This window comes from Protopterus annectens, chromosome 3.part1 (assembly GCF_019279795.1).
Source record: "Protopterus annectens isolate FY-2018-M chromosome 3.part1, PAN1.0, whole genome shotgun sequence".
Classification (NCBI taxonomy): domain Eukaryota; kingdom Metazoa; phylum Chordata; order Ceratodontiformes; family Protopteridae; genus Protopterus; species Protopterus annectens.
Window position 1 is genome coordinate 1,845,588,736 of NC_056732.1, and position 22,537 is coordinate 1,845,611,272.

Consider the following 22,537-nt stretch of genomic DNA (forward strand, 5'->3'; position numbering starts at 1 on the left):
CAAGTATACTTACAAATGAGAGTTGCGTGCTTCCACTAATTTCTAAAACCAATGTTGATAGTATGCAGCATGTGGTTAAAAGAAACAAGCTCAATCACATGGCAGCAACTGTAAAGCCTGTAACACTCATTGGGAAATCCCATAGCTTTCTAGCAAGTTCCAAGGCATGCTCTGGAAACTGCACAGTCTCAGTGAAGCATAGGAATGAGTCAGCAAACTCAAAGCATGTGTCCCTACCCAGTTTTATAGCCAACTGTCATAACTGTGGAGCAAGTCATGAACCTAAAAAGGAAAAATGTTTAGCTTTTGGTCAGCAATATCACAAATGCAGTAAGTGGAATCATTTCAAAAAGTTTTACAAATAAGAAGGCACACATTCTTTTATCAAAAGGGAATATTCAAAGAACTAAATGCATCAGTTAGAAAGCCAAGACCCTACTTTTTATGTTGCTGGTGTGTCAGTGCTTCATGAAACAGTCAATGCAGTAGATTTATGGACAAGGAATGAAGTATTTTGTACTGTTCATAGGTTCATAGGTTGGTACTAAGCTATTGGCCCTAGGGCCTATACAAACCTAGCCATAACAATTCCCTGGCTATTTCTTCCCACACTATTTACTTCCCTGGACCCCTGTCTAGCAGGGCGAATGACGTGATCCCAGGGGTGAATTTCCTTTCTCCCATCCAATCATCAACGTTCCTTTTGAAGAGGGCCAAAGAGGCGCTCTGCTTGACATGTATGGGCAGTCTATTCCAGAGTCTGGGGAGTCTCTGGGTCAGGAACCTATCCCTCCAGCATGTTTTTTTATTGTGATGACAAGATTTAGATCCCTGGAGTGTGTGGCTCTGAGGGATTGGGATTTCTTTAAGTGTAGCATGTCCAACAGCTCTGGGTTTGACATGGCCTTGTATGTTAAGCAGAGATCGCCTCGGAGTAGACGATATATGACAGAGTATAGATGGAGTTTTTTAAGCCAGTCAGCATAGGGCATCTGCTTTAGGCCTGTGATTCTTTTAGTGAGGTATTTCTGCGGCCTTTCCAGTTGTTGCAGATGTCTTGAGAGGTACATACCAAATGGGGCATTGTATTCTATAATGGGTCTAATGAGGGATGAGTACAGTAGGACAATGACCTCATTTTTTCTGGATGAAAAGCCCTTAGTGATGAGGTGTGCCACATAGAAGGATTTCTGGACTGTTGTGGTCATGTGGTTATTGAAGGTGAGACAACTGTCCATCTGTGTCCCTAAGTTTCTTATCACACTTTCGGTGTTTAGTGTACTGCCAACTATGTGATAATTCACGGGTACATGTTTTTTCCAAAAGGGGATAACTATACATTTCTTGGCATTGAGCTTGAGCCCATGGCTCTGGCACCAAGCATCTGTTTCTGTAAGGCCCTTTTGCAGAGTATCCACATCATTTGGGGATTCAATAATGGCTCCCAGTTTGCAGTCATCTGCGAACTTTGTTAGCCAGAGTCCCTTAGTGTTGGCCTCTACTTTAGAGAAGTAGATGCCAAACAAGAGAGTTCCCAGGACTGAAACCTGGGGTACTCCACTTATCACTTATCTGGAGCTGGATTTGGAATCAGCTACTTTTACAGTGTGGGTTCTGTCAGCATGCCAGTTGGCAACCCATCGAGTGATATAGGGATTAATGCCCAGCTTAGTAAGTTTATATATGATTCCAGAGTAGGGGATGGTGTCAAAGGCCTTGGCGTGGTCCAGATAGGATGTATGGACTGCCTTACCCTCGTCCCCAGCTCTGGAGACTGATTCGAAGAAGTCAGTAAGGTTCAGGAGACAAGATCGGCCCTTCATGAACCCAAACTAGGTGGGGTCCAGTGTTTTAAGGTTGCCAATGTCTTTGTTTATAAGTTCCATGTTTAAAGTTAACACAGGTTCAAAGTGCAATGTTATGTCTGCAGAAACATTTGCTAGAGTACATGCTGGTGAGAAGCTTGATTTGCCAAAGTGTGCAGAGTTTGTTGCTTATCGTGCTGAAGAGATTCAAACCGAGGGCTCAGTAGTATTTCATGTTGTTGTGCTGGAAGAAGCTACAACTTATTTTTTGTGGTCAAAAGGCACATACAGTCATTATTAGGGCTCAGACAGTTTGAAAATAGGACTGCTTTCATTTATTAAGGAAGTTCATCATGTTAGCTTAAAAGACCATAGTTCTAATTTCACCCGGTATATTTTCTGTACCTATGCTGATATTTTCGAAGACAAACTAGGCAAGCTTCCAGATGTTCATCGTGTTTTGCTGTTGCAGTCATTACACTTGGGTTATCCTGCTAGCAGGCTACCCACACTCGGCCTGAATCCCAAAGTCCTGGTCCGGCGTTGGTTGCTGTCACCTTTTCCCTGATGTCAGTGCACCAGGGCTATAAAAGATGCAGCCGACGCCATTTTCTTCAGTCTTTCTTGTCGCGCGGTGCCCGAAGCAAAAGCAGTTTGCAAGTGCCAGTCGGCCGACTCCTGAGATTTTCGTAATTGAATTTCAGATCCGAAGTCTTCACTAAAGCTAAGTACCCCGTTAGGGAAACTTTTTTCTTGCTCCAGATCGATGTCAGAAAAAGTTAACAATTGTATTTCATGTGGGAAGCAAATACCTCATAAGGATTTCCATTCATACTGTATTCCTTGCCTAGGCCCTGATCACGACGTTGCTAGTTGTCGGTTTTGTGCTAGATTTAACCAACGCACTATTAAGCGTCGGTATGATTTTGCGTTTCATTACTTTGGCCACAGGTGTAACTATATAATGCCGCCAGAGCAACCGACAACCGGAATTCATAAAAAGCACAAGGATAAAGAAAAGGACAGGCATCTGAGGTCCAAAACCGATGACTAAGCCTCTTCCAGGCCGGTTGCGGGTTCACCGGTGCTCAGTGAGGCGCTTTTGCAGCCCCTGACTCCCGCTAAATCAGAGCCACAGGTCGCCTCTGACTCCCACGTGGAGACAACTAGGCCTCTGGATACTCAAGGTATTGGCCCTTCGGAAATCAATCCCTCAGATGTGTCCAGAGCCGCTGGGCAGGCATCGGCTTCTGAGGGTGTTTTCAGACCTACACAACTTTATATAAAGCCTACTTCAGCATCCAAGACAAAGTCTAAAGCAGTTTTAAAGACAAGGAAACAAGTACAGCATTCTCCAGGACAGACGTCTATGCCTAAGAAACAGATGCTCAAAATGGCCGAAGACCTAATTACTTTGATCAGGGGTTCCCATCCCCCTCCTGATAAGAGGCCTAGGCAAGATACTGAATATGATTCCTCTGATCAGGTTTCCATTTCCTCTGACTCCTCTTCAGAACAGGGATACTCTATTCCTCCCTATGAGGATTCTGATGCTGAAGATTCTATTCCTTCAGCTTCTCCTCCTGAGGATTATTCATCTGGGGAAACCCTGCATACCATGAGGGAGCATTTCCACTGGGATAGCCAGGATTATTCAGATTCTACGAAAAGGCTTAAGAGACTTTCTGTTACTGCCTCAGCACAGACCTCTTGCAATTCCTCCTGTTCTAGACATCGTAGATTATGTATTTTCAGAGTGCTGCCTGTCCCCAGAATCTTTACCTCCTGCACCTGTTAAGCCGGACAGATACTACAGGGTTCCAGATTCCCATAAATTTCTATATAAAAACCCTGCTGCTGACTCAGAAATTATATCACAGGGTCCCAAAGGCATCAAGGCTGCTTCTGCTAAAAACCCTGTCCCCTCAGATAGAGATTCTAGGGCTCTGGACAGATGGGGGAAAAAGTCTACACTTCTGCTACCTTGGCTGTAAGAGCTTTAAATTGTCAGTTTCATATGCTCAAATATCAGCAATACTTAATGTCTTTGTTAAAACAAAAAATGTTGACAATTTCTGAATGTTCTGAGAACAAAGAATTGCAGGATTTATGGCATGCAGCTGAACAAGTGGGTAAACATACTTTGCAATGTGGTTATGATTCATTAGAGGCTTCTTGCAGGGCCGCTGTAACAGGTTCAGTTATTAGAAGGCATGCTTGGTTAAAGGAACAGAATCTGCCTGATCATGTTAAAGCAAAATTATTGGACGCTCCATTACAGCATGATACATTGTTTGGTGTTAAGGCAGAAAAGGTGTTGAAGAAAATAGAGGATAAAGCAAAATCTATGCAGACAGTAAAGGATTTCTTACAGGTACAGCCACCCAGATTTAGCAGGAACTGTGGCCTTCTAAGAATTGGTCCTTTCCAGTGGCAGACAGACCACAAAGAGGCAGATTCAGATGCCCTAGAGGCAGGCAACAGCCCCAGGGCTCATACAGGCCCAGACAATGGGGTGCTTCTACCTCCAAAAGCGGAGACAACAAGTCACAGCCTTATAGGAAACAGTCCCAGTGATTTCTCTCTGCCAATGCCAAGCACTTATCTTTTGGCAGCCCCCTTAGGTGGAAAGTTGGCACTTTTTTCTCAAAATTGGCACAGGATCACCCAGGACAAATGGGTCTTAAATATAGTCTCTCAGGGCTACAGGTTCCACTTTCACACCCTTCCAAAGGGAAAAGATATGCCAGACCTGCCACACAATCAGTGGGCAGAGGCACAAGAACAAGATGTTCTTCATCTCACATTGCTGCAGTCCTTACTTATGGGTAGTCCGCTGTCCTCGGTCGGCCCGAATACCAGATGCAGAAGCAGCGTTGCAAGTGCCGTTCGGTCGTGAAATTTTTTTTTTTCGGTTTCAGACCAATACCAAGTTAATATTTTTGTTTTTCTTGCCTCAGTTACTTACGGATGTCAGAAAAAGTGAATAATTGTATTTCTTGTGGGAAACAGATACCACATAGGGATTACCACTCGCTTTGTATTCCTTGTTTGGGACCGGAGGTTAGATTGCGCTAGGTTAGTCTTTGGCAAAAGGTGTAATTATAATATGCCGTCGGATGTTCGCGCTCGGCGCTTCTACTAAGCGCAAAGACAAATCTTTAAAGCCTAGGCAGGATGATAGAAGCTACAGCTGAGCAGGTGGATCCGGCTGAAGTTTCTGTTGATTCCCAGGGGGATACTTTGATTTTACAAGATGTGGCCTCTCAGGAGGCAGGTCAGGCTGAAGGGGCCTCTCAGGTTACTATTCTCCCTTCTATACCTAAGGTAGTTAGGCCTTCTGCTACTGTTTCTAAGGCTTCTTCTAAGGGCAGGTCTGTTTTGCCTTCCTCTGGAGTCAGTTCTGGTTCTTCAGGGTCTGTGCCTAAAAAGCACATGCTTAAAATGGCAGAGGATTTGATTACTTTAATTAGAGGTTCTATGCCCCCTCCTGATAAAGGCCCAGGATGGAGCCAGAGTTGGAAAGTTTGGAGCAGGCCTCAGATGATTCAGAGTCTTCTGCTGAAGACATTCAAGATTTCCCTCCTTATTCTGATTCTGATGCAGAGGATTCCACTCCTTCTGCTTCTCCTCCAGAGGATTTTTCATTTTCATAAACTCTGCATTCCATGAGGGAGCATTTTAAGTGGGAAGGACAGGATTACTCTGATTCACGGAAGAGACTTAGGGAGTTCTTGTTTTTACCTCAGCATAGACCCTTAGCTATACCTCCGGTTTTGGATGTTGTTTCAGATGTTTTCTCGGAAGCCTCCCTTAATCCAGATTCTGTGCCTCCTGCCCCAGTTAAACCGGACAGGTACTACAGGGTGCCTGAGGCTCATAAATATCTGTATAAGAGTCAGAAACTATTAGTCAGGGGAGCCTCTGTTGTTAAGAATCCGGTTCCTCTGGATAAGGAAGCTAGAGCTTTGGATAGATGGGGTAAGAAGGTGTATACCTCTTCTACTTTAGCAATGAGAGCTTTGAACTGCCAGTTTCATATGTTGAAGTATCAGAATTTCCTCCTTTCTCAGCTAAGATCTAAAGTGGATGTGCAGGATTTAGTGCATGTTTCTGAACAGGTGGGTAAGCACTCTTTGCAATGTGGTTTTGATGCTTTACAGGCTTCTTCTAGGGTGGCTGCCACTGGTTCGGTTATTCATAGGCACGCCTGGCTTAAGGATCAGAATTTGTCTGTGCATGTTAAGTCTAGAATTACAGTCTAAAGTTTTGTTTGGTCCTCCTGTGGAGTCAGTCTTAAAGAAAATGGAAGACAAGGCTAAGTCTATGCAGACTGTTAAAGATTTTTTGCAGGTACAACCTCCAAAGTTTAGTAGAAATTGGCCTACTAAGGTTCTTCTGATTCTCAGTCTAGGGGTAGATCTAGGCATGGTAGGGGCAGAGCTCAGAGTACCTTCAGGCCGAGACAATGGAGTTCGCCTGCTCAATCTGCTGGTGAGGCAGGGGCCAGTCCTTTCGTAAACAGGCCCAATGACCTGCATTTTCAGCTGCCAGATTCTTCTTGCCTGGCAGCTCCTTTGGGAGGAAAGTTGGCTCTTTTCAAGCAAAATTGGCATTTAGTCACCCAGGACAAATGGGTATTGGACATTATAAACCGAGGTTACAAGTTCTATTTCCATACCATGCCTCCTTTCAAAGGCATGCCAGGGATAGAGGCTCACAGACAAATTTCTTTACTTCTTCAAATAGGAGCTATACAGCCAGTTCCTCTGTCAGAAGTGGGCCTAGGATTTTATTCTCGCCTGTTTCTAGTTCAAAGATGGAGACCAATTTTGGATTTATCTATCCTCAACACTTACCTGGACATTCCAAAGTTCAAGATGCTGACTTTACAACAACTTTTACCTCTGTTGGGAAAAGATCATTGGATGGTTACTCTGGATCTCAAAGGCTTACCTTCATGTTCCTATCAGGCCCAGTTGCAGGAGGTACCAAATTTACATTATCAGTTCTCTGCATAGAGTGTTCACAAAGGTTCTGGCATACAGATTTATCCTTATTTGGACGATTGCCTGATTATTGCACAAGAGACGAACTTCTTCATCATCTACAGTATGTGATGGCAGTGTTAAGATGCCTAGGGTATTCTGTGAATGAAACAAAGTCCAGTCTAGTACCCTCTCAGGACATGTGCTTTCTGGGTGTGAGACTGAATACAGCCTCCCAGATGGCTTTTTTGACCCTGGACAAACAAAGAAGCCTTTCTCTTTATTTCCATCAAATGTCTCTACGGTCCAGGCTGACTACAAGGACAGTCCTTCAAGCCTTGGGGTTCATGGCATCTTGTATTCTGGTGCTTCCCAATGCCAAATTGCATATGAGGAAGCTTCAATGGTATCTCAAAAATGTATGGACACAGCACTGCCAAGATCTAGACACCGTCATTCAGATAATACCTTGCATTCAGAAGGAGTTTTTGTGGTGGGCTCAGGAATGTCACCTAAACAAGGGACTCTCTGTGACCCAGAGGCGGAGTCAGATTCTAACGACAGATGCCTCGGACAAGGCTTGGGAGCACACCTCAATGGAAAATGGGTGCAAAACACGTGGCCTGTCAAACTCCAACATTTGCATATCAACTTGAAGGAAATGTTAGCAGTCCAGTTTGCATTGATGGCTTCACCCAGGGCAGGTGTTGATTCAAACAGACAACACTACTGTCATGTGGTACATCAACAAGCAAGGGGAACCCATTCTTACCCTCTTTGCAGGCAAGCGATGATTCTGTGAAACTGCTCTCAATCTACACCTCAATCTTCAGGCAAGGTTTCTACCAGGAGCACAGAACTCCTTAGCAGATGTGTTGAGCAGACAAATAGTGGATCTGGATCCTCATGTATTTCAAAAGTTGACAGTGTTATGGGAACTCCAGACATAGATCTGTTCACTTCTCCACTAAATTACCAGTTGCCAAAGTTTTGCACAAAAATGTTTCATCACACAGCTTGGAAGGTGGGCTCTATCATTCAGTTGGAACAATCTGCATGTATATGCCTTTCCACCTCTGCCTCTTCTTCCCAAGGTACTTTTGAAGGCCAGACAAGACAAGCCAACCATGATTTTGATAGCACGGATTGGCCTCGACAACACTGGTACCCACTACTGAGGAGTTTAGTACGAGAACCTCCATGGCCTCTGCCTTTGATTCCACCTTCTGTCACAAGAGGACAGTCACTTCCTCAATGTCAAGATTCAGTCTCTGCATCTAACAGCCTGGCATATTCTGTTTTAGACTCTGGAGGGTCTCAGCTTCCACAACAAGTTTTGAATGTTATTTTGGAGGCCCTGATAAATGGAGAGATTTTTTATTTGGAGCAAAGGGAAGGACTTTGATGTCTCCAAACCTGATTTAAGTGTTACTCTTCAATATCTTACTGAATTATTGGACAAGGGTTTGTCTTTCTCCTCGATAAAGGTCCATGCTGCAGCCATTTCTGCTCACTATGATTGTGACCCTCCTTTATTCTCTCATCCTTGGTTTCCTACTCCTGCTTGGGATCTCAATTTTGTGTTCTCTACAACCTTTAGAGCCTGCAGCGTTAAAGTATTTGTCATGGAAAACTGCTTTTTTGTTGGCCATTACCTCTGCAAGAAGGGTTTCTGAATTACAGGCCCTCATGGCAGTGGAGCCTTTCCTGATTTTTCATAAGGATAGGTAATCCTTCCTTTATGCCTAAAGTGGTTTCTAGTGTGGCCTTAAATCAAACTATTCATTGAAAATTTTGCATACTTTGGATATTCACAGGCAGTTGCGTTATTATTTAAGCAGAACCAAGGAGTTCAGACAGTCTCAGCAGTTGTTTGTTTCTTTTGCTTTGGGTTCACAGGGTAAACCTGTTTCAAAACAAACTATTTCTAAATGGATTGGGTTTTGTATTTCTTTCTGTTATTCCCTTCATGGTAAGGAGATTCCTGCTGGAATCAGGCCTCATTCCACTAGGGCTACTGCTACTTCTAGCTACTTGGAGTTCAGTGCATACTTTTTCTAAACATTACCACCTTCCTCTTTATTCTAAGTCTAGTTGCCACTGCAATTTTGGACTGCAGCAATGTGAGATGAAGAACATAGTACAGTTTTGTACCTACCATAAATGTAGATGTTCATCCAGATGCTGTGCTGCAACCTCCCTCCTTCCCCCCTGTAGTTTTGACATGGGGCTATGCTTTAGGTGATGGTTTGTTGTGGGCATGTTTTTTTTTTTTGGGAGTTTCATCTCTCATGGACATGAGGGCTATTCAGCCAGTGCCACAACAAGAGCAGCGACAAGGATTTTACTCAAGACTTTTCTTAGTACCAAGAAAGGACAAAGCCTGGAGACCAATTCTTGACCTATCTATTCTAAACACTTTTCTGGACGTTCCAAAATTAACTTTGTACCTCAAAGAGGCATACCTGCATGTCCCAGACAGACAAACTTGCAGAAGATACCTCAGATTCAAGGCTGGCTCAATGCATTACCAATTCTCTGCACTGCCCTTTGGCTTATCTACTGCACCCAGGGTCTTAACAAAATGCCTGGCATCAGTAATTGCATTTTGCAGACAAAGAGGAATTCAAATATTTCCCTACTTGGACGACTGCCTTATTCAAGCAGAGACCAAAGACATTCTACTAAAGCATCTGGCATTTGTAAAAAGATTGCTAATTTGCCTAGGGTACACAGTAAACGAAAAGAAATCAAAACTAGTACCCTCTCAAGAGATAATATTCCTGGGTGCAAGCTTAAATACAACTGCCCAGATGGCTTATCTCACGCCAGACAAACAAAGGCAACTGACTTCTTACCTCAAAAACATGGCAACAAAGACCCAGTTATCTGCAAGAAAAATTCTGCAGGCTCTGGGCTACATGGCATCCTGCATTCTACTAATTCCATATGCAAGACTGCATATAAGGAAACTACAATGGTATCAAAAAAGTGTTTAGACTCAACATTGCCACAGCCTGGAAGCATTAATTACTCGCATTCCCTGCCTGCAACAGGAGTTTCGATGGTGGGCTCAGGCCTGTCACCACAACAAGGGACAGCCATTGGCTTTACCCACAGCCATGCAGACATTAACAACAGATGCATCAGATTATGCCTGGGGGGCACACATGGCAGGAAAATGTATTCAGGGCACATGGCCCACAAGCCAAATGCATCTTCATATTAATCAAAAAGAGATGTTAGCTGTACAGAATGCACTGACAGCCTTCAAGGACCTACTTGATCCAGGACAACGGCTGATAAAGATGGACAACACTACAGTCATGTGGTACATAAACAAGCAAGGGGGCACACATTCCTACCTCCTCTGCAGACAAGCCATGACTTTGTGGAACACAGCATTGACTTATCAAGTACACCTGCAAGCACAATTCCTGCCAGGAAGGAAAAATACCCTGGCAGACGAACTAAGCAGAAACCTCATGGATCCTCACGAGTGGAAACTAGACCCACAAATCTTCAGAATGATAACGGGGAAATGGGGATGCCCAGACATAGATCTATTTGCCCCTCCCCTCACAACTACCAGCTACAAAGATTCTGCACTAGGACTTATCATGAACAAGCATGGAAAGTGGACGCCCTTTCATTCAGCTGGAAAACCCTCTCAGTATATGCCTTCCCTCCTCTGCCTCTCCTCCCCAAGGTACTCCTAAAGGTCAGACAAGAGAACCAAAAATGATCCTGATTGCCCCAGACTGGCCACACCAGCACTGGTACCCAATCCTAAAGAGCTTGTCTCAAGGCCCAGCCTGGACATTACCTCAAATTCTTCATTTTCTGACCCAACAAAACAATCAGATCCTACACAGCCAACTCAGAACCTTAAGTCTGGCTGCATGGCGGATAATGTAACCATTCAGAACACACCTCTCTCTAAAGCAGTTATGGATGTTATTTTGGAGGCCAGGAGGCCCAGCACCAGAAAATCTTATGCAGAAAAATGGAAGAAATTCTGTGCTTGGAACCAGGCTTGTTCCAAATAGTCCTCAGATTTTACAATACCTAACTGAGATGCTGGACAAAGGCCTATCCTTCTCATCAATTAAGATCCATGCCTCTGCCATTTCAGCTCATTACAATACAGACCCGCCTATTTTCTCTCATCCACTGCTAAGGCAGTATCTCAGAGGGGCCAAAAACATAAGACTTCCAAGGAGAGCTCCAATACATGCATTGGACCTCAATTTTGTCTTGGAAAAACTCACACTGCTTCCTTTTGAGCCAGCCAATACAGCTGACATAAAATGCTTATCATAGAAAACAGCTCTTCTCCTAGCAATAACATCAGCAAGAAGAGTCTCAGAGTTACAAGCACTAATGGCTGTGGAATATTTTATTATTTTCCATCCGGACAGGGTTTCTCTAAGGACAAACCCAACATTTATGCCTAAGGTAGTGTCCAGTGTGGCCATTAACCAAACTATACATTTGCCTACCTTTTATCCAAACCCGCAGAATAAGGGGGAGAGACTTCTGCATTCTTTGAACATACACAGACAGCTACACTTTTACTTGAACAAGACTAAAGCTTTCAGACAGACTGAGCAACTATTAGTGGCATACGCTGCAGGGTCGCAAGGGAAAGCTATTTCAAAGCAGACTATTTCAAAATGGATAGGCCACTGCATTCGTTTCTGCTATTCACAACATGGCAAATCAGTGCCTAAGGGCATCAGGCCTCATTCTACCAGAGCAGCAGTCACTTCAGCAGCCTTCCTCAGAGGAGTACCAACCAAGGACATTTTGGAGGCTGCAACCTGGACTTCAGTGCATATTTTCACAAAGCACTACCACTTACCTCTTTACTCTAAATCCAGAGCAGGCTTTGCCACTGCAGTTCTGCAGGGTCTCATAGCCACTCCTAATTCTATTTAGGCTTAGCCACCCAACCCCAGCTTTGGGATTCTACCCAAGTGTAATGATTGCAACAGTGAAACACGATGAACATAGTACAGTTGTGTACCTACCATAAATGTAGATGTTTGAGTGTATTCACTGTTGCAGTCCAGGTTACCCTTGCACCATCCCCCTTTCATTGCTAGGACTTATCTGTACTTCTCTATTCTATACAACCTATGTGGTGTATTTGCTTGTAGATGAAGTTTATGTGCATGCTTTTTTATGATCAAAATTTTTTTTAGCCTACCCTTTTGGGGGCACCTGACATTTGGGGCAAGAAAAACTGAAGAAAATGGCATTGGCTGCATCTTTTATACCCCTGGCGCACTGACGTCAGGGAAGAGGCGACAGCAACCGATGCCAGACCAGGACTTTGGAATTCAGGCCGACTGTGGGTAGCCTGCCAGCAGGATAACCCAAGTGTAATGACTGCAACAGTGAATACACTCGAACATCTACATTTATGGTAGGTACACAACTGTACTTTCTGTACTCCATGAAGTTAGACCCAGATATCAGCCCAGTTGTCAGGCCATTCCAGAAAGTTCCAGTAGCTATGCAGAACAGACTCAAAGCCAAGCTAGATAAAATGGTGCAACAAGGAATCATTTGTTCAGTTGATTCTTCAACCTCCAACTGAATGGGTATCTTCTATTGTGGTATCTCATAAGAAAAGCTGATATGATATCAGATATGTATTGATCCATGACATTTGAACAAAACACTGAAAAGACCTCATAATTCAATGTGTACAGTCAAAAATTTGCAGCTCTGATGCCAAATGCCACTGTTTTATCTTTTAGATGCAAAGAGTTTATTTTGGCAAATTTTATTTGACAAGAAATCCTTGTTGCTAACTATGCTCAGTACTCCTTTTGACAGGCACAGATTTTTGAGAATGCCATTTGGGATACATTTTGCAAGTGAAGTCTTTCAATGTGCAATGGAGAACATTTTTTTACGTATCCTTGTGCTATTGTAGTAGATGATCTTTTATTAGGATGTAATGGTGAAGCTGAGCATGTCAGAAATCTCAAGAAAGTTCTGAAAAAAGCTCAAGGGAATCTTGAGCTGAATCCTAAGAATGAAAGTTCAGGTTATGAGAAGTTACTATGTTGGTCATTTGTTTACCATTTCAGGCTTATGACCAGACACTTCCAAGCAAACAGCTATTCTTGAGATGCCAACTCCAGACAATGTTCAAGCCCTTGACCACTTTCTTGGCATGGTTAATTATCAAGCAAGTTCATTCTAGATTTAAGCCAACTAACATTGCAGCTTAGAGAGCTGACACATAAAGATGTATCCTGGTCATGGTTGGAACAGCACCAAAGAGCATTTGATGTCCTGAAACAGAGAAATGGCAGTCCACCAACTGTCAGATACTATTATGTTCACAAACCACTTACTCTTTCTTGTGATGCTTCAAAATTTGGTCTTGGTGCAATCATTCTTCAAGAGGGTCAACCTGTTGTTTATGCATCCAGATCTCTAATCCAAACTGAAATTCAGTATGCTCAGATAGAGAAAAAGCTTTTGGCAATTGTGTTTGCATGTTCGAAATTCCATGATTATATTTATGGTAGACCTATCCAGATTGAAACAGACCACCAACCTCTATTCATTATTTTGAGAAAGCGTATGCATTCAGCTCCAGCCAGATTGCAACATATGATGCTGAGATTGCAGAAGTACAGTTTCAATCTTGCTTACAAAAAAGGGAAATTTGTATCTTGCTGATACTTTATCCAAATCACTCAGAAATATCACTGAACAGCATGAGACTGAGAAATTTGATGTTGAAGTCATGAAAGTGAGAAATTTTTCTCAATGAACATAGAAATCATACAGCCTCTGATCCAGTTTTACAGAAACTCAACCAGTTTATCAGTCAAGGATGGGTGTCAAAGCAATCTGGTTTACCTCAAGAAGTGCAACCTTATTTTCCTTAAAGAGATGAGATTTTGTCTGACAATGGTATTGTCATGAAAGGTCCAAATGTCATTGTTCCAAAGTCCTTGCAACAACAGTATATTTCTATCTTGCATTGTGGCCACCCAGGAACCGATGCTACTAAAAGGAGAGTGAGAGGACTAGTATTTTGGCCTTCTATGTCACAGGACATTGAGCGACTACTTTCATTTTGTTTTGTATGTAATAGTACAAAGCCCCATCAACACAAGAAACCACATCTGCTAAACATCATTCCTGAACTACCTTGGTCAACAGTAGCCACTGACATTTTTGAGTGGAATGGTCAATATTACTTGGTGTTAGTAAATTCTTATTCTAATTGGTCCAAGATTGACCTACTTCCTAATCTAGCATCCAGTACTGTCATTATTAAGATGAAGCATCATTTTCAGTGCATGGTAGCCTGCACAAAATTATTTCTGACAATGGTACACAGTTTACAAGCCAGCAATTCAAAAGATTTGCCGAAGAGTGGGACTTTATCCATGTTATAAGTAGTCCTGAGTACCCACAGTCAAATGGTTTGGCAGAGTGTGCAGTTCAAAGTGTGAAAAAGTTACCAGAGAAGTCAAAACAAGATAATAGTGATGTTTTCCTGAATCCCTTGAATCTCAGAAATATTCCTTGTGATAAGCATCTTGGTTCACCTGTCTGTTGGGACAAAGCAGAACTACATTACTAGTCAACAGTGCTTTACTGGTTCCAAGTGCTAAGACTAACAGATCAGTGAAAACCCATTTGTTAAAGAAATGCCTATCCCAGAAGTCTTATTACGATAAGTCTAGCAAACTGCTCAATCCATTATGTGAAGGAGAGACAGTGAGAATGCAAACATGCAAAGGGTGTCATTGGATTAGAGTCATGAAAAATGTATGCCCACAGCCGAGATCATCCATTGTGGAATCACAAGGAGTAGAGTTTAGGCAAAATTGGAAACATTTGATGCTGGTGTCTGAGCCTGTACCACAGCACCTAGCCTGTAAGAAAGCCTCTTTATCTGAGAGTGAGTTATCCAGCATTCCAGTTACAGAGGACATTCCAATAAATATCCCTATTCCTGAGATAAATCCTGAAGTTCCTGATACTAGTTGTTCACCGAAGACTGTCCCTGTTCCTAAACCCAATTCTGATTACTATATTACTAGATCAAGTCACATTTACAGACCATCTTACAGATATACAGCAACTTGGACTTGAACATTGTGCTTGCTTCTGATGACTATATTATTGCATTTCATATTTTTTCAATAACATTTCATTGAGGGCAATCTATTTATGAGGGCGGATGTAGATCAATGTGTGTGTACAGCTTTAAGAAGCTTTCTAGGGGCTTGCACAAGAATATAAATACTGAGCACATGCGAGCCTGACTGCCATTTTGTAGTAAGCTGTTGAGATGTAATCATGTATGTCTGTATAGTCTGTCTGTTAATCTGTTTGTTTATAATTTGTAATGCTGCTATCCATACTGATGTGTTTCTATGTAATAAAGCATATAAACAAACTACCCTGCCTGTTTGTTATCTATGAGAGAGGGACAAGTGACAACACTTAAAGACAAACACGTCTCTAATGCTTTGTATATGCATAGTTTGGAGTGTAAGCATTTTCGTAAATTTTACTTTAGTGTTTTGGAACAAAGTAATACTGAAAGTTTTGTTTTTATTGGCAATAACGTCCTGGAAGCTAAATAATTTAAATGGCAAATACTTTTAAGGTCAGACCATTTTTGGGGCTCAGTGGAAATAGTAATCTAAAGAGTATTCTTAAACTGAAGTTAATGTAATGATTTATTTAAGATTTTAAATGTTATCATAAGGAGTTTTTGTGAAATTTTGTTGTAATGTCACTTTAAATGTAGTTGCGTTTTTATGAATGGACGAGGGACTTATGTTATTATGTAAATGGATGAGGAACTTTTGGAGTATTTAAATTAATTAGTTTTTAGTGATTTTGTTTTCTGATGAAGTTCCAGTTCCATTAAAAATTAATGGAATTGCTAATATTGTGTTTTTGCAGTTCTTGCCTCATACCAGCTGTCTGCTTTTTAGCCTACCGGAAAAGTTTGTGTGTTTGTATTCATTTTGTTACATTTTCTATACTTTTTCTAAATGCTCGCAATACTTCTTCTGTACCTGTCACTTTTTTGTTTCTTTCAGGGCATTTAAAACATTCATTTCAGTGTAATTTGTTCTATGTAACAACTTGACTCTATTACCTAATTTATCTAACTTTAAGGAATTAATATCTTAGGTAAGGTTAATGTTCTTTTTTTTACTATCCTTTCCTCTTTGTATTCTAGTAGTTTTATTAATTTTGTTGAATAAATAGTTAAGTATTTGCCATGTTCTTTAAATTTGTTTCTGGTCCATATTGAAAATTTGCATAAATAAAATTTTAGTGTCTCCCACAAAATGCAGTTTATTAATAAAATCATTAACCTCAAAAATATTTAAATATTAAACATGTCTCTGATAGACAGAGGCAGAAAGTAATGCCCATACTATAATATCACCCACAGGTTCTTATTAGAAAGATGAAATGGCAAAACACAGAACGCACTTAGATCTACCCAAATTGATCAAAGCTGCAGAATCTTGAACAGACACAACAGAGATCTTTTTCCCCAGGGAAAAAAATCTCTGGGCCTTTGTCGGGGCTTTGCCATTTCCTCCACTGTAGTGTGATTTCAGAGTTGGTATATTTAAGTGGGGGTGGGTGGGATGCGAAGCCTCCCACTTTATTTTGTGTTTAGACTTGGGTTCTTTTCTGTTGGCCCAGCAATATTTTTCCCATGGAAAACGATCACTGTTGTGGCCATTTAAGGTTTAGCATTTTGGGTCGATCTAAGCGCATTTGCTGTTTTGCCATTTTGTCTTTCTAATATAGACCCATCACCCACATAACCTCTATAAACTTCCTAACATCCCCCCTCCTAATAAAAGCCCATGAACGTAGGGATACAGCTATGATATATTGCACAGCTAGGCTTATAGAGGCCCTAGTATATAACTATGAACCTGTGAACCTATGGACAGGTATTCTTACTATTCCATCAAAGGCAAAGTGCATGTTGTAGCAGAATTAAGGCATGCAGTCTAGTTGTTTAATACCTACTAGCTCCTAAATATTTCAAATGCAATAGAAGATTTACAGTCATAACATTTTTTTTTTGTCTTTAGCATTATAGAGGATTTTAAGTGATAAAATCTACTACTTTCTAATACAGTGGATTTAATTACTTTTGAAATTTAAATCTAGTATCCTCTTCGCTTATCATAATTATAGTTATTCAAGCTTTTCATTGGCAGCTGGATAGAGTTTTAAGATGGCAAGTGCACCAGATGAACTCTTGGAAACTCATATGCAGAAATAATAAAAGAAGACAACCATATGGCATTGTTAAATGTATTTAGAAGTAGCAGTAAGGTATAATGACAATGTAGAGTTTTGTGATATTCATTATTGTAATTCTTTGCAACAACAGTCCATTGTTTATTAACTACAGTTAGAAATAAAAAAAGGCTGTGCAATGGCGCAGTAATAAAGTTAGACTGTAAGTCTTATGGTAAGAAAACATGTTCTTATGCACTCTTTTTTTTTTTCTTCTTTTAAGCCAACAGGGATGCAGATTTCTTTGCGATCCAGAGTCTTCAGTCATCCCATGAGAAACCCCAGGATGCTGAATTTAACAAAGTTCTCTCAGATAAGATGTCAGTCACAAGGGAAAATGCAGTGCATTCTGAAATCAGACATAACTGCAAGGAAAGTGATGATGGATTTATAAAACAAAACAAACTAGAAACACATCTGCAAACTCACATGGAAATGGCATGTAGTCCGCTTAATTACAACAACAGTAGAAAATTTAATATTAATGATTTAACCAATCAATTAAGTCACAGTGGGAAAAGACAAAATAATACAATGGCATTACATGAGCAGATATGCAATAAAGAGAAGGTATACAAACGTGTCACATGTGACAAGAGTTTTACAGATAGAAAGACTCTAACAGTACATATGATAATTCATACTGGTCAGAAGCCCTACAAATGTATCACGTGTGACAAGAGGTTTACACAGAGGAGTAATATAATATCTCATCAAAGTACCCACAGTGGACAGGAGTCCTACCAATGCAGTGTGTGTGAGAAGAAGTTTACATGGAAGAGGACTATGGTACTTCATCAGCATGTACACACAGGGCAGAAACCTTATAAATGCACCATGTGTGAGAAGAGATTTGTAAAGAAGAGTCAGATGGTAAGTCATCAGAGTACTCACATGGGACAGAAAAACTACAAATGTGCCACATGTGGTAAGAGTTTTAGGCACAGGAGTAATATGTATAGGCATCAGAATACACACACTGGGCAGAAACCCTATAAGTGCACCATGTGTGACAAGAGTTTTGCACAGAAGAATCAGATGGTAAGTCATCAGAGTATCCACACTGGACAGAAAAAGTACAAATGTGCTACATGTGGTAAGAGTTTTAGGGACAGGAGAAATATGTATAGTCATCAGAATACACACACAGGGCAGAAACCCTATAAGTGCACCATGTGTGACAAAACTTTTACACGGAAGGGTAGCATGGTTAGACACCAGCTTATACACATTAGAGACAATCCCTATAAATGCACCATTTGTGACAAGAGTTTTACACAGAAGTGCAGTATGAAGCGTCATCAGCATCTCCATGCTAGGCAGAAACCTTATAAATGTACCACATGTGACAAGAGTTTTACACAGAAGTGCAGTATGAAGCTTCATCAGCATAGCCACACTGGCCAGAAACCCTATAAATGTACCATGTGTGACAAGTCCTTCAGACAGCCAAGTACTTTGAAAAGGCATCAGAGGATCCACAATGGATAAAACAAATTCTAATACAGAGCATGTGAATTAAAATGAAGACTGTTACTTAGCTAAAGTTAAGAATGGGTTGCCAACCAAAAAACATGAGGTGCACTCACTGTGCCCAACGTGTGGTTAAAAGTATTAAAATCTTTGCACCATTATTTAGTGTTGAGAAAAAACTACCCATAGGTGCACCTTGAAATGGCTGACACCAGTCTGGATAACAGTGAGGAAAACAGTCTCATACTTAAAACATGAACCTGTAAATTACCCTAAGAACGATTATTCAATAACTCGTATTCCTACAACAACAAATAAACTGTATGCAGCAACTGATGCAGGCCGAGTATATAGTCTTCTAGATAAAATTAGATCATGACATTAAAACAGAAGGGGAATAAAAGAGATCCCTTCTGAACTAAGGATCATCTTTAGCTAAACAAAGCCATAATAAAGAACAGAAATCTCAGTACGGAATGGATACATTACAAAAAAAGCATTTAACGGTATTCCTCACTCACAGATTATAGTTATAGAATGCTCACAAATGTACAAGAGTCCATACACATTTCTAAGTTATGTTGCAATTACTATGAAAACGTGGCAAACCACTTTGCAGTTGAACCATGAAAATGGGACAAATTACTCTTTAGGATGTAAAAATCCAATATGGAATACTCCAAGGTGTTTTTTTTTTTGGGAACCATTGCTATTTTGTTGCCTTGCTGTCAATCTGTAAGCTGTTTACTGGCTTAGGTCATGGATTCAGTCTGATTGCAAGAAAATCTTGTCAAAAGACATGTCACCTGCCTTTTTTGGATTATCTAAGAATGCATTGTTAATCTGACAAACATCTGAAAGTTCAGCTACAAGTCATTAAAACCTTTAAAGGTGTAATAAGAATGTAATTTGGTCTCAACCAATATGCTAAAGTAACATTTATAGCAGGAAATTTGAATAATCCAGAAAATATGAACCTCCTGAAGGAATGAGGTATAAAAAAATTACACAAGAGGGAGTATATAAATACCTAGGAACAGATGAAGGGGCAGCAATACAGGATGAACAGATGAGAACAAAGCTCAGTAAGAAATATTTTAGAAAACTGAAACTAATACTGAAAACTGATTTGATGTCTAGGAATAAGGTTCAGCCTCTAAATCAACCTGCACTTCCTGTTCTAACTTATGGCTTTAGTATGATTGACTGCGCTCTGAAAAAACACCAGATAAATATGATAGGAAAACAAGAAAACTGCTTTATACTCATCAAATGATATGCAAGAACTATTGTATGGCATGAATATATATCCCTTGGTCTGGATAAGGCATGGGCTTCCTTGAAATTGACCTCATGTATAGATTGTCGTTTGAGGATTGAATATAAATTTACTAACATCATTTGAGACAAACATTGTAAAATGTCTGTACCAGGAAGAAAACAAGTCTAAGGTGACATATTTGCTGTAGTTAGAAGATGCTATTTGGAAAAGCATGGACATCAAACGAGAAATGTACAAAAATCAGGTCACAGTAAAAAGTGCTAAAAAAGGAAAAATGTGATCAGAAAAGAAGAATACAAATGGAAAGCCAAAAATTGTAGTGGAATGTACATACAGAAATCTACTGGAACACAGGCGTGGCAAATTCAAACCAGAAGTTGAAATGTTAATAAGGCAGTTCAACTTTGTGGACTTCGTACTTAATGTTTCACAAAATCCAAAGAAATGGTAGGCAATACCGACAAAGGTTGTTCAGTACATAAATAAAACAGTTACCCATCTTGTTGCAACTTGTGATACACTAATATGTGAAATTTGATTTGATGTGGCAAGGTTTTTACACTGGAAACTGTGCAAACAGTATATCATACAAGTTGCAGAGGGGCATTGAAAACCTGAACCACAAAGGATTACTGAAAAAATCCAATAACAACAGCTTAGAAGTTTGAAGCAAGAAAACCAGATATTGTAGTTAGTATAAATTACAAAAGTAGCACTGATTCTGAAAATTGCTATACTCAGTGACTGGTGTCTTAAGAACTGAAATTTTTAAAGTTATAAAATGTCGAGGCATATAGGCAGAAACTATGCCAATATGAAAAATGACATACAAATAGATAAGAAGTCATAAAATACCAATATTTGCATGCAGAAGCAATAGGAATGTGGAAGAAATATATCCAGATGGTTTGTGTAGTAGAAGGAACAAAAGGACCAATAAATCCTACATAAATATGCTACCTATATGTGTATCATGTATGAATTACAAAAGGAGGAAATACTAATAAATCCTACATAAATTTACTTCCTATATGTGTATCCTGTAGGAATTACAGAAGGAGGAAATACTAATAAATCCTACATAACTATGCTAGCTATATGTGTATCCTGTATGAATTACAGAAGGAGGAAATACTAATAAATTCTACATAAATATGCTACCTTTATGTGTATCCTGTATGAATTACAGAAGGTGGAAATACTAATAAATCCTATATAAATATTATAAATATTCTACCAATATGTGTGTCCCATATTAATTACAGAAGGAGGAAATACTAAAAATTCCTACATAAATAAATGTACTACCTAAATGTGTATCCTGCATGAATTAAAGAAGGAGGAAATATTAGTAAATCCTACATAAATATACTACCTGTATGTGTATCCCATATGAATTACAGAAGAAGGAAATACTAATAAATCCTACATAAACATGCTACTTATATGTGTATCCCATATGAATTACAGAAGGAGGAAATACTAATAAATCCTACATAAATATGCTACCTATATGGGTATCCTTTATGAATTACAGAAGGAGAAATACTAATAAATCCTACATAAATATACTACATATATGTGTATCGCATATGAATTACAGAAGGAGGAAATACTAATAAATCCAACATAAATATACTACCTATATGTGTATCCTGTATGAATTACAGAAGGAGGAAATATGAATAAATCCTACATAAATATGCTACCTATACGTGTATCCTGCATGAATTACAGGAGGAAATACTAATAAATCCTACATAAATATATTACCTATATGTGTATCCCATATGAATTATAGAAGGAGGAAATACTAATAAATCCAACATAAATATGTTACCTATATGTGTATCCTGTATGAATGACAGAAGGAGGAAATACGAATAAATCCTACATAAATATGCTACCTATATGTGTATCCTGTAGGAATTACAGAAAGAGGAAATACTAATAAATCCTACATAAATATGCTAGCTATATGTGTATCCTGTATGAATTACAGAAGGAAGAAATACTAATAAATCCTACATAAATATACTACCTATATGTGTATCCTATATGAATTACAGAGGGAAGAAATACTAAAAACTCCTACATAAATAAATGTACTACCTAAATGTGTATCCTGTATGAATTAAAGAAGGAGGAAATATTAGTAAATCCTACATAAATATACTACTTATATGTGTATCCCATATGAATTACAGGAGGAGGAAATACTAATAAACCCTACATAAATATACTACCTATATGTGTATCCTGTATGAATTACAGAGGGAGGAAATACTAAAAACTTCTACATAAATAAATGTACTACCTAAATGTGTATCCTGTATGAATTAAAGAAGGAGGAAATATTAGTAAATCCTACATAAGTATACTACCTGTATGTGTATCCCATATGAATTACAGGAGGAGGAAATACTAATAAATCCTACATAAATATACTACCTATATGTGTATCCCATATGAATTACAGGAGGAGGAAATATTAATAAATCCTTCATAAATATACTACCTATATGTGCATCCTGTATGAATTACAGAAGGAGAAAATGCTAATAAATTCTACATAAATATACTACCTATATGTGTATCCTGTATGAAATACAGAAGCAGGAAATACGAATAAATCCCACATAAATATACGACCTTTA

At 39.7% G+C, this 22,537-nt stretch overlaps 1 protein-coding gene across 1 annotated transcript in view; it reads left to right on the forward strand.

Moving 5' to 3' along the window:
- LOC122798751 (zinc finger protein OZF-like) overlaps positions 1-20,999 on the forward strand; it is a 281,851-nt gene extending 260,852 nt beyond the window's left edge. Inside the window, exon 4 of the mRNA XM_044067853.1 lies at positions 17,349-20,999. Coding sequence (XP_043923788.1) covers positions 17,349-18,616 — 1,268 coding nt within the window. The 3' untranslated portion in view covers positions 18,617-20,999. The remainder of the gene's footprint in view (positions 1-17,348) is intronic.
- Positions 21,000-22,537: the final 1,538 nt, after the last annotated feature.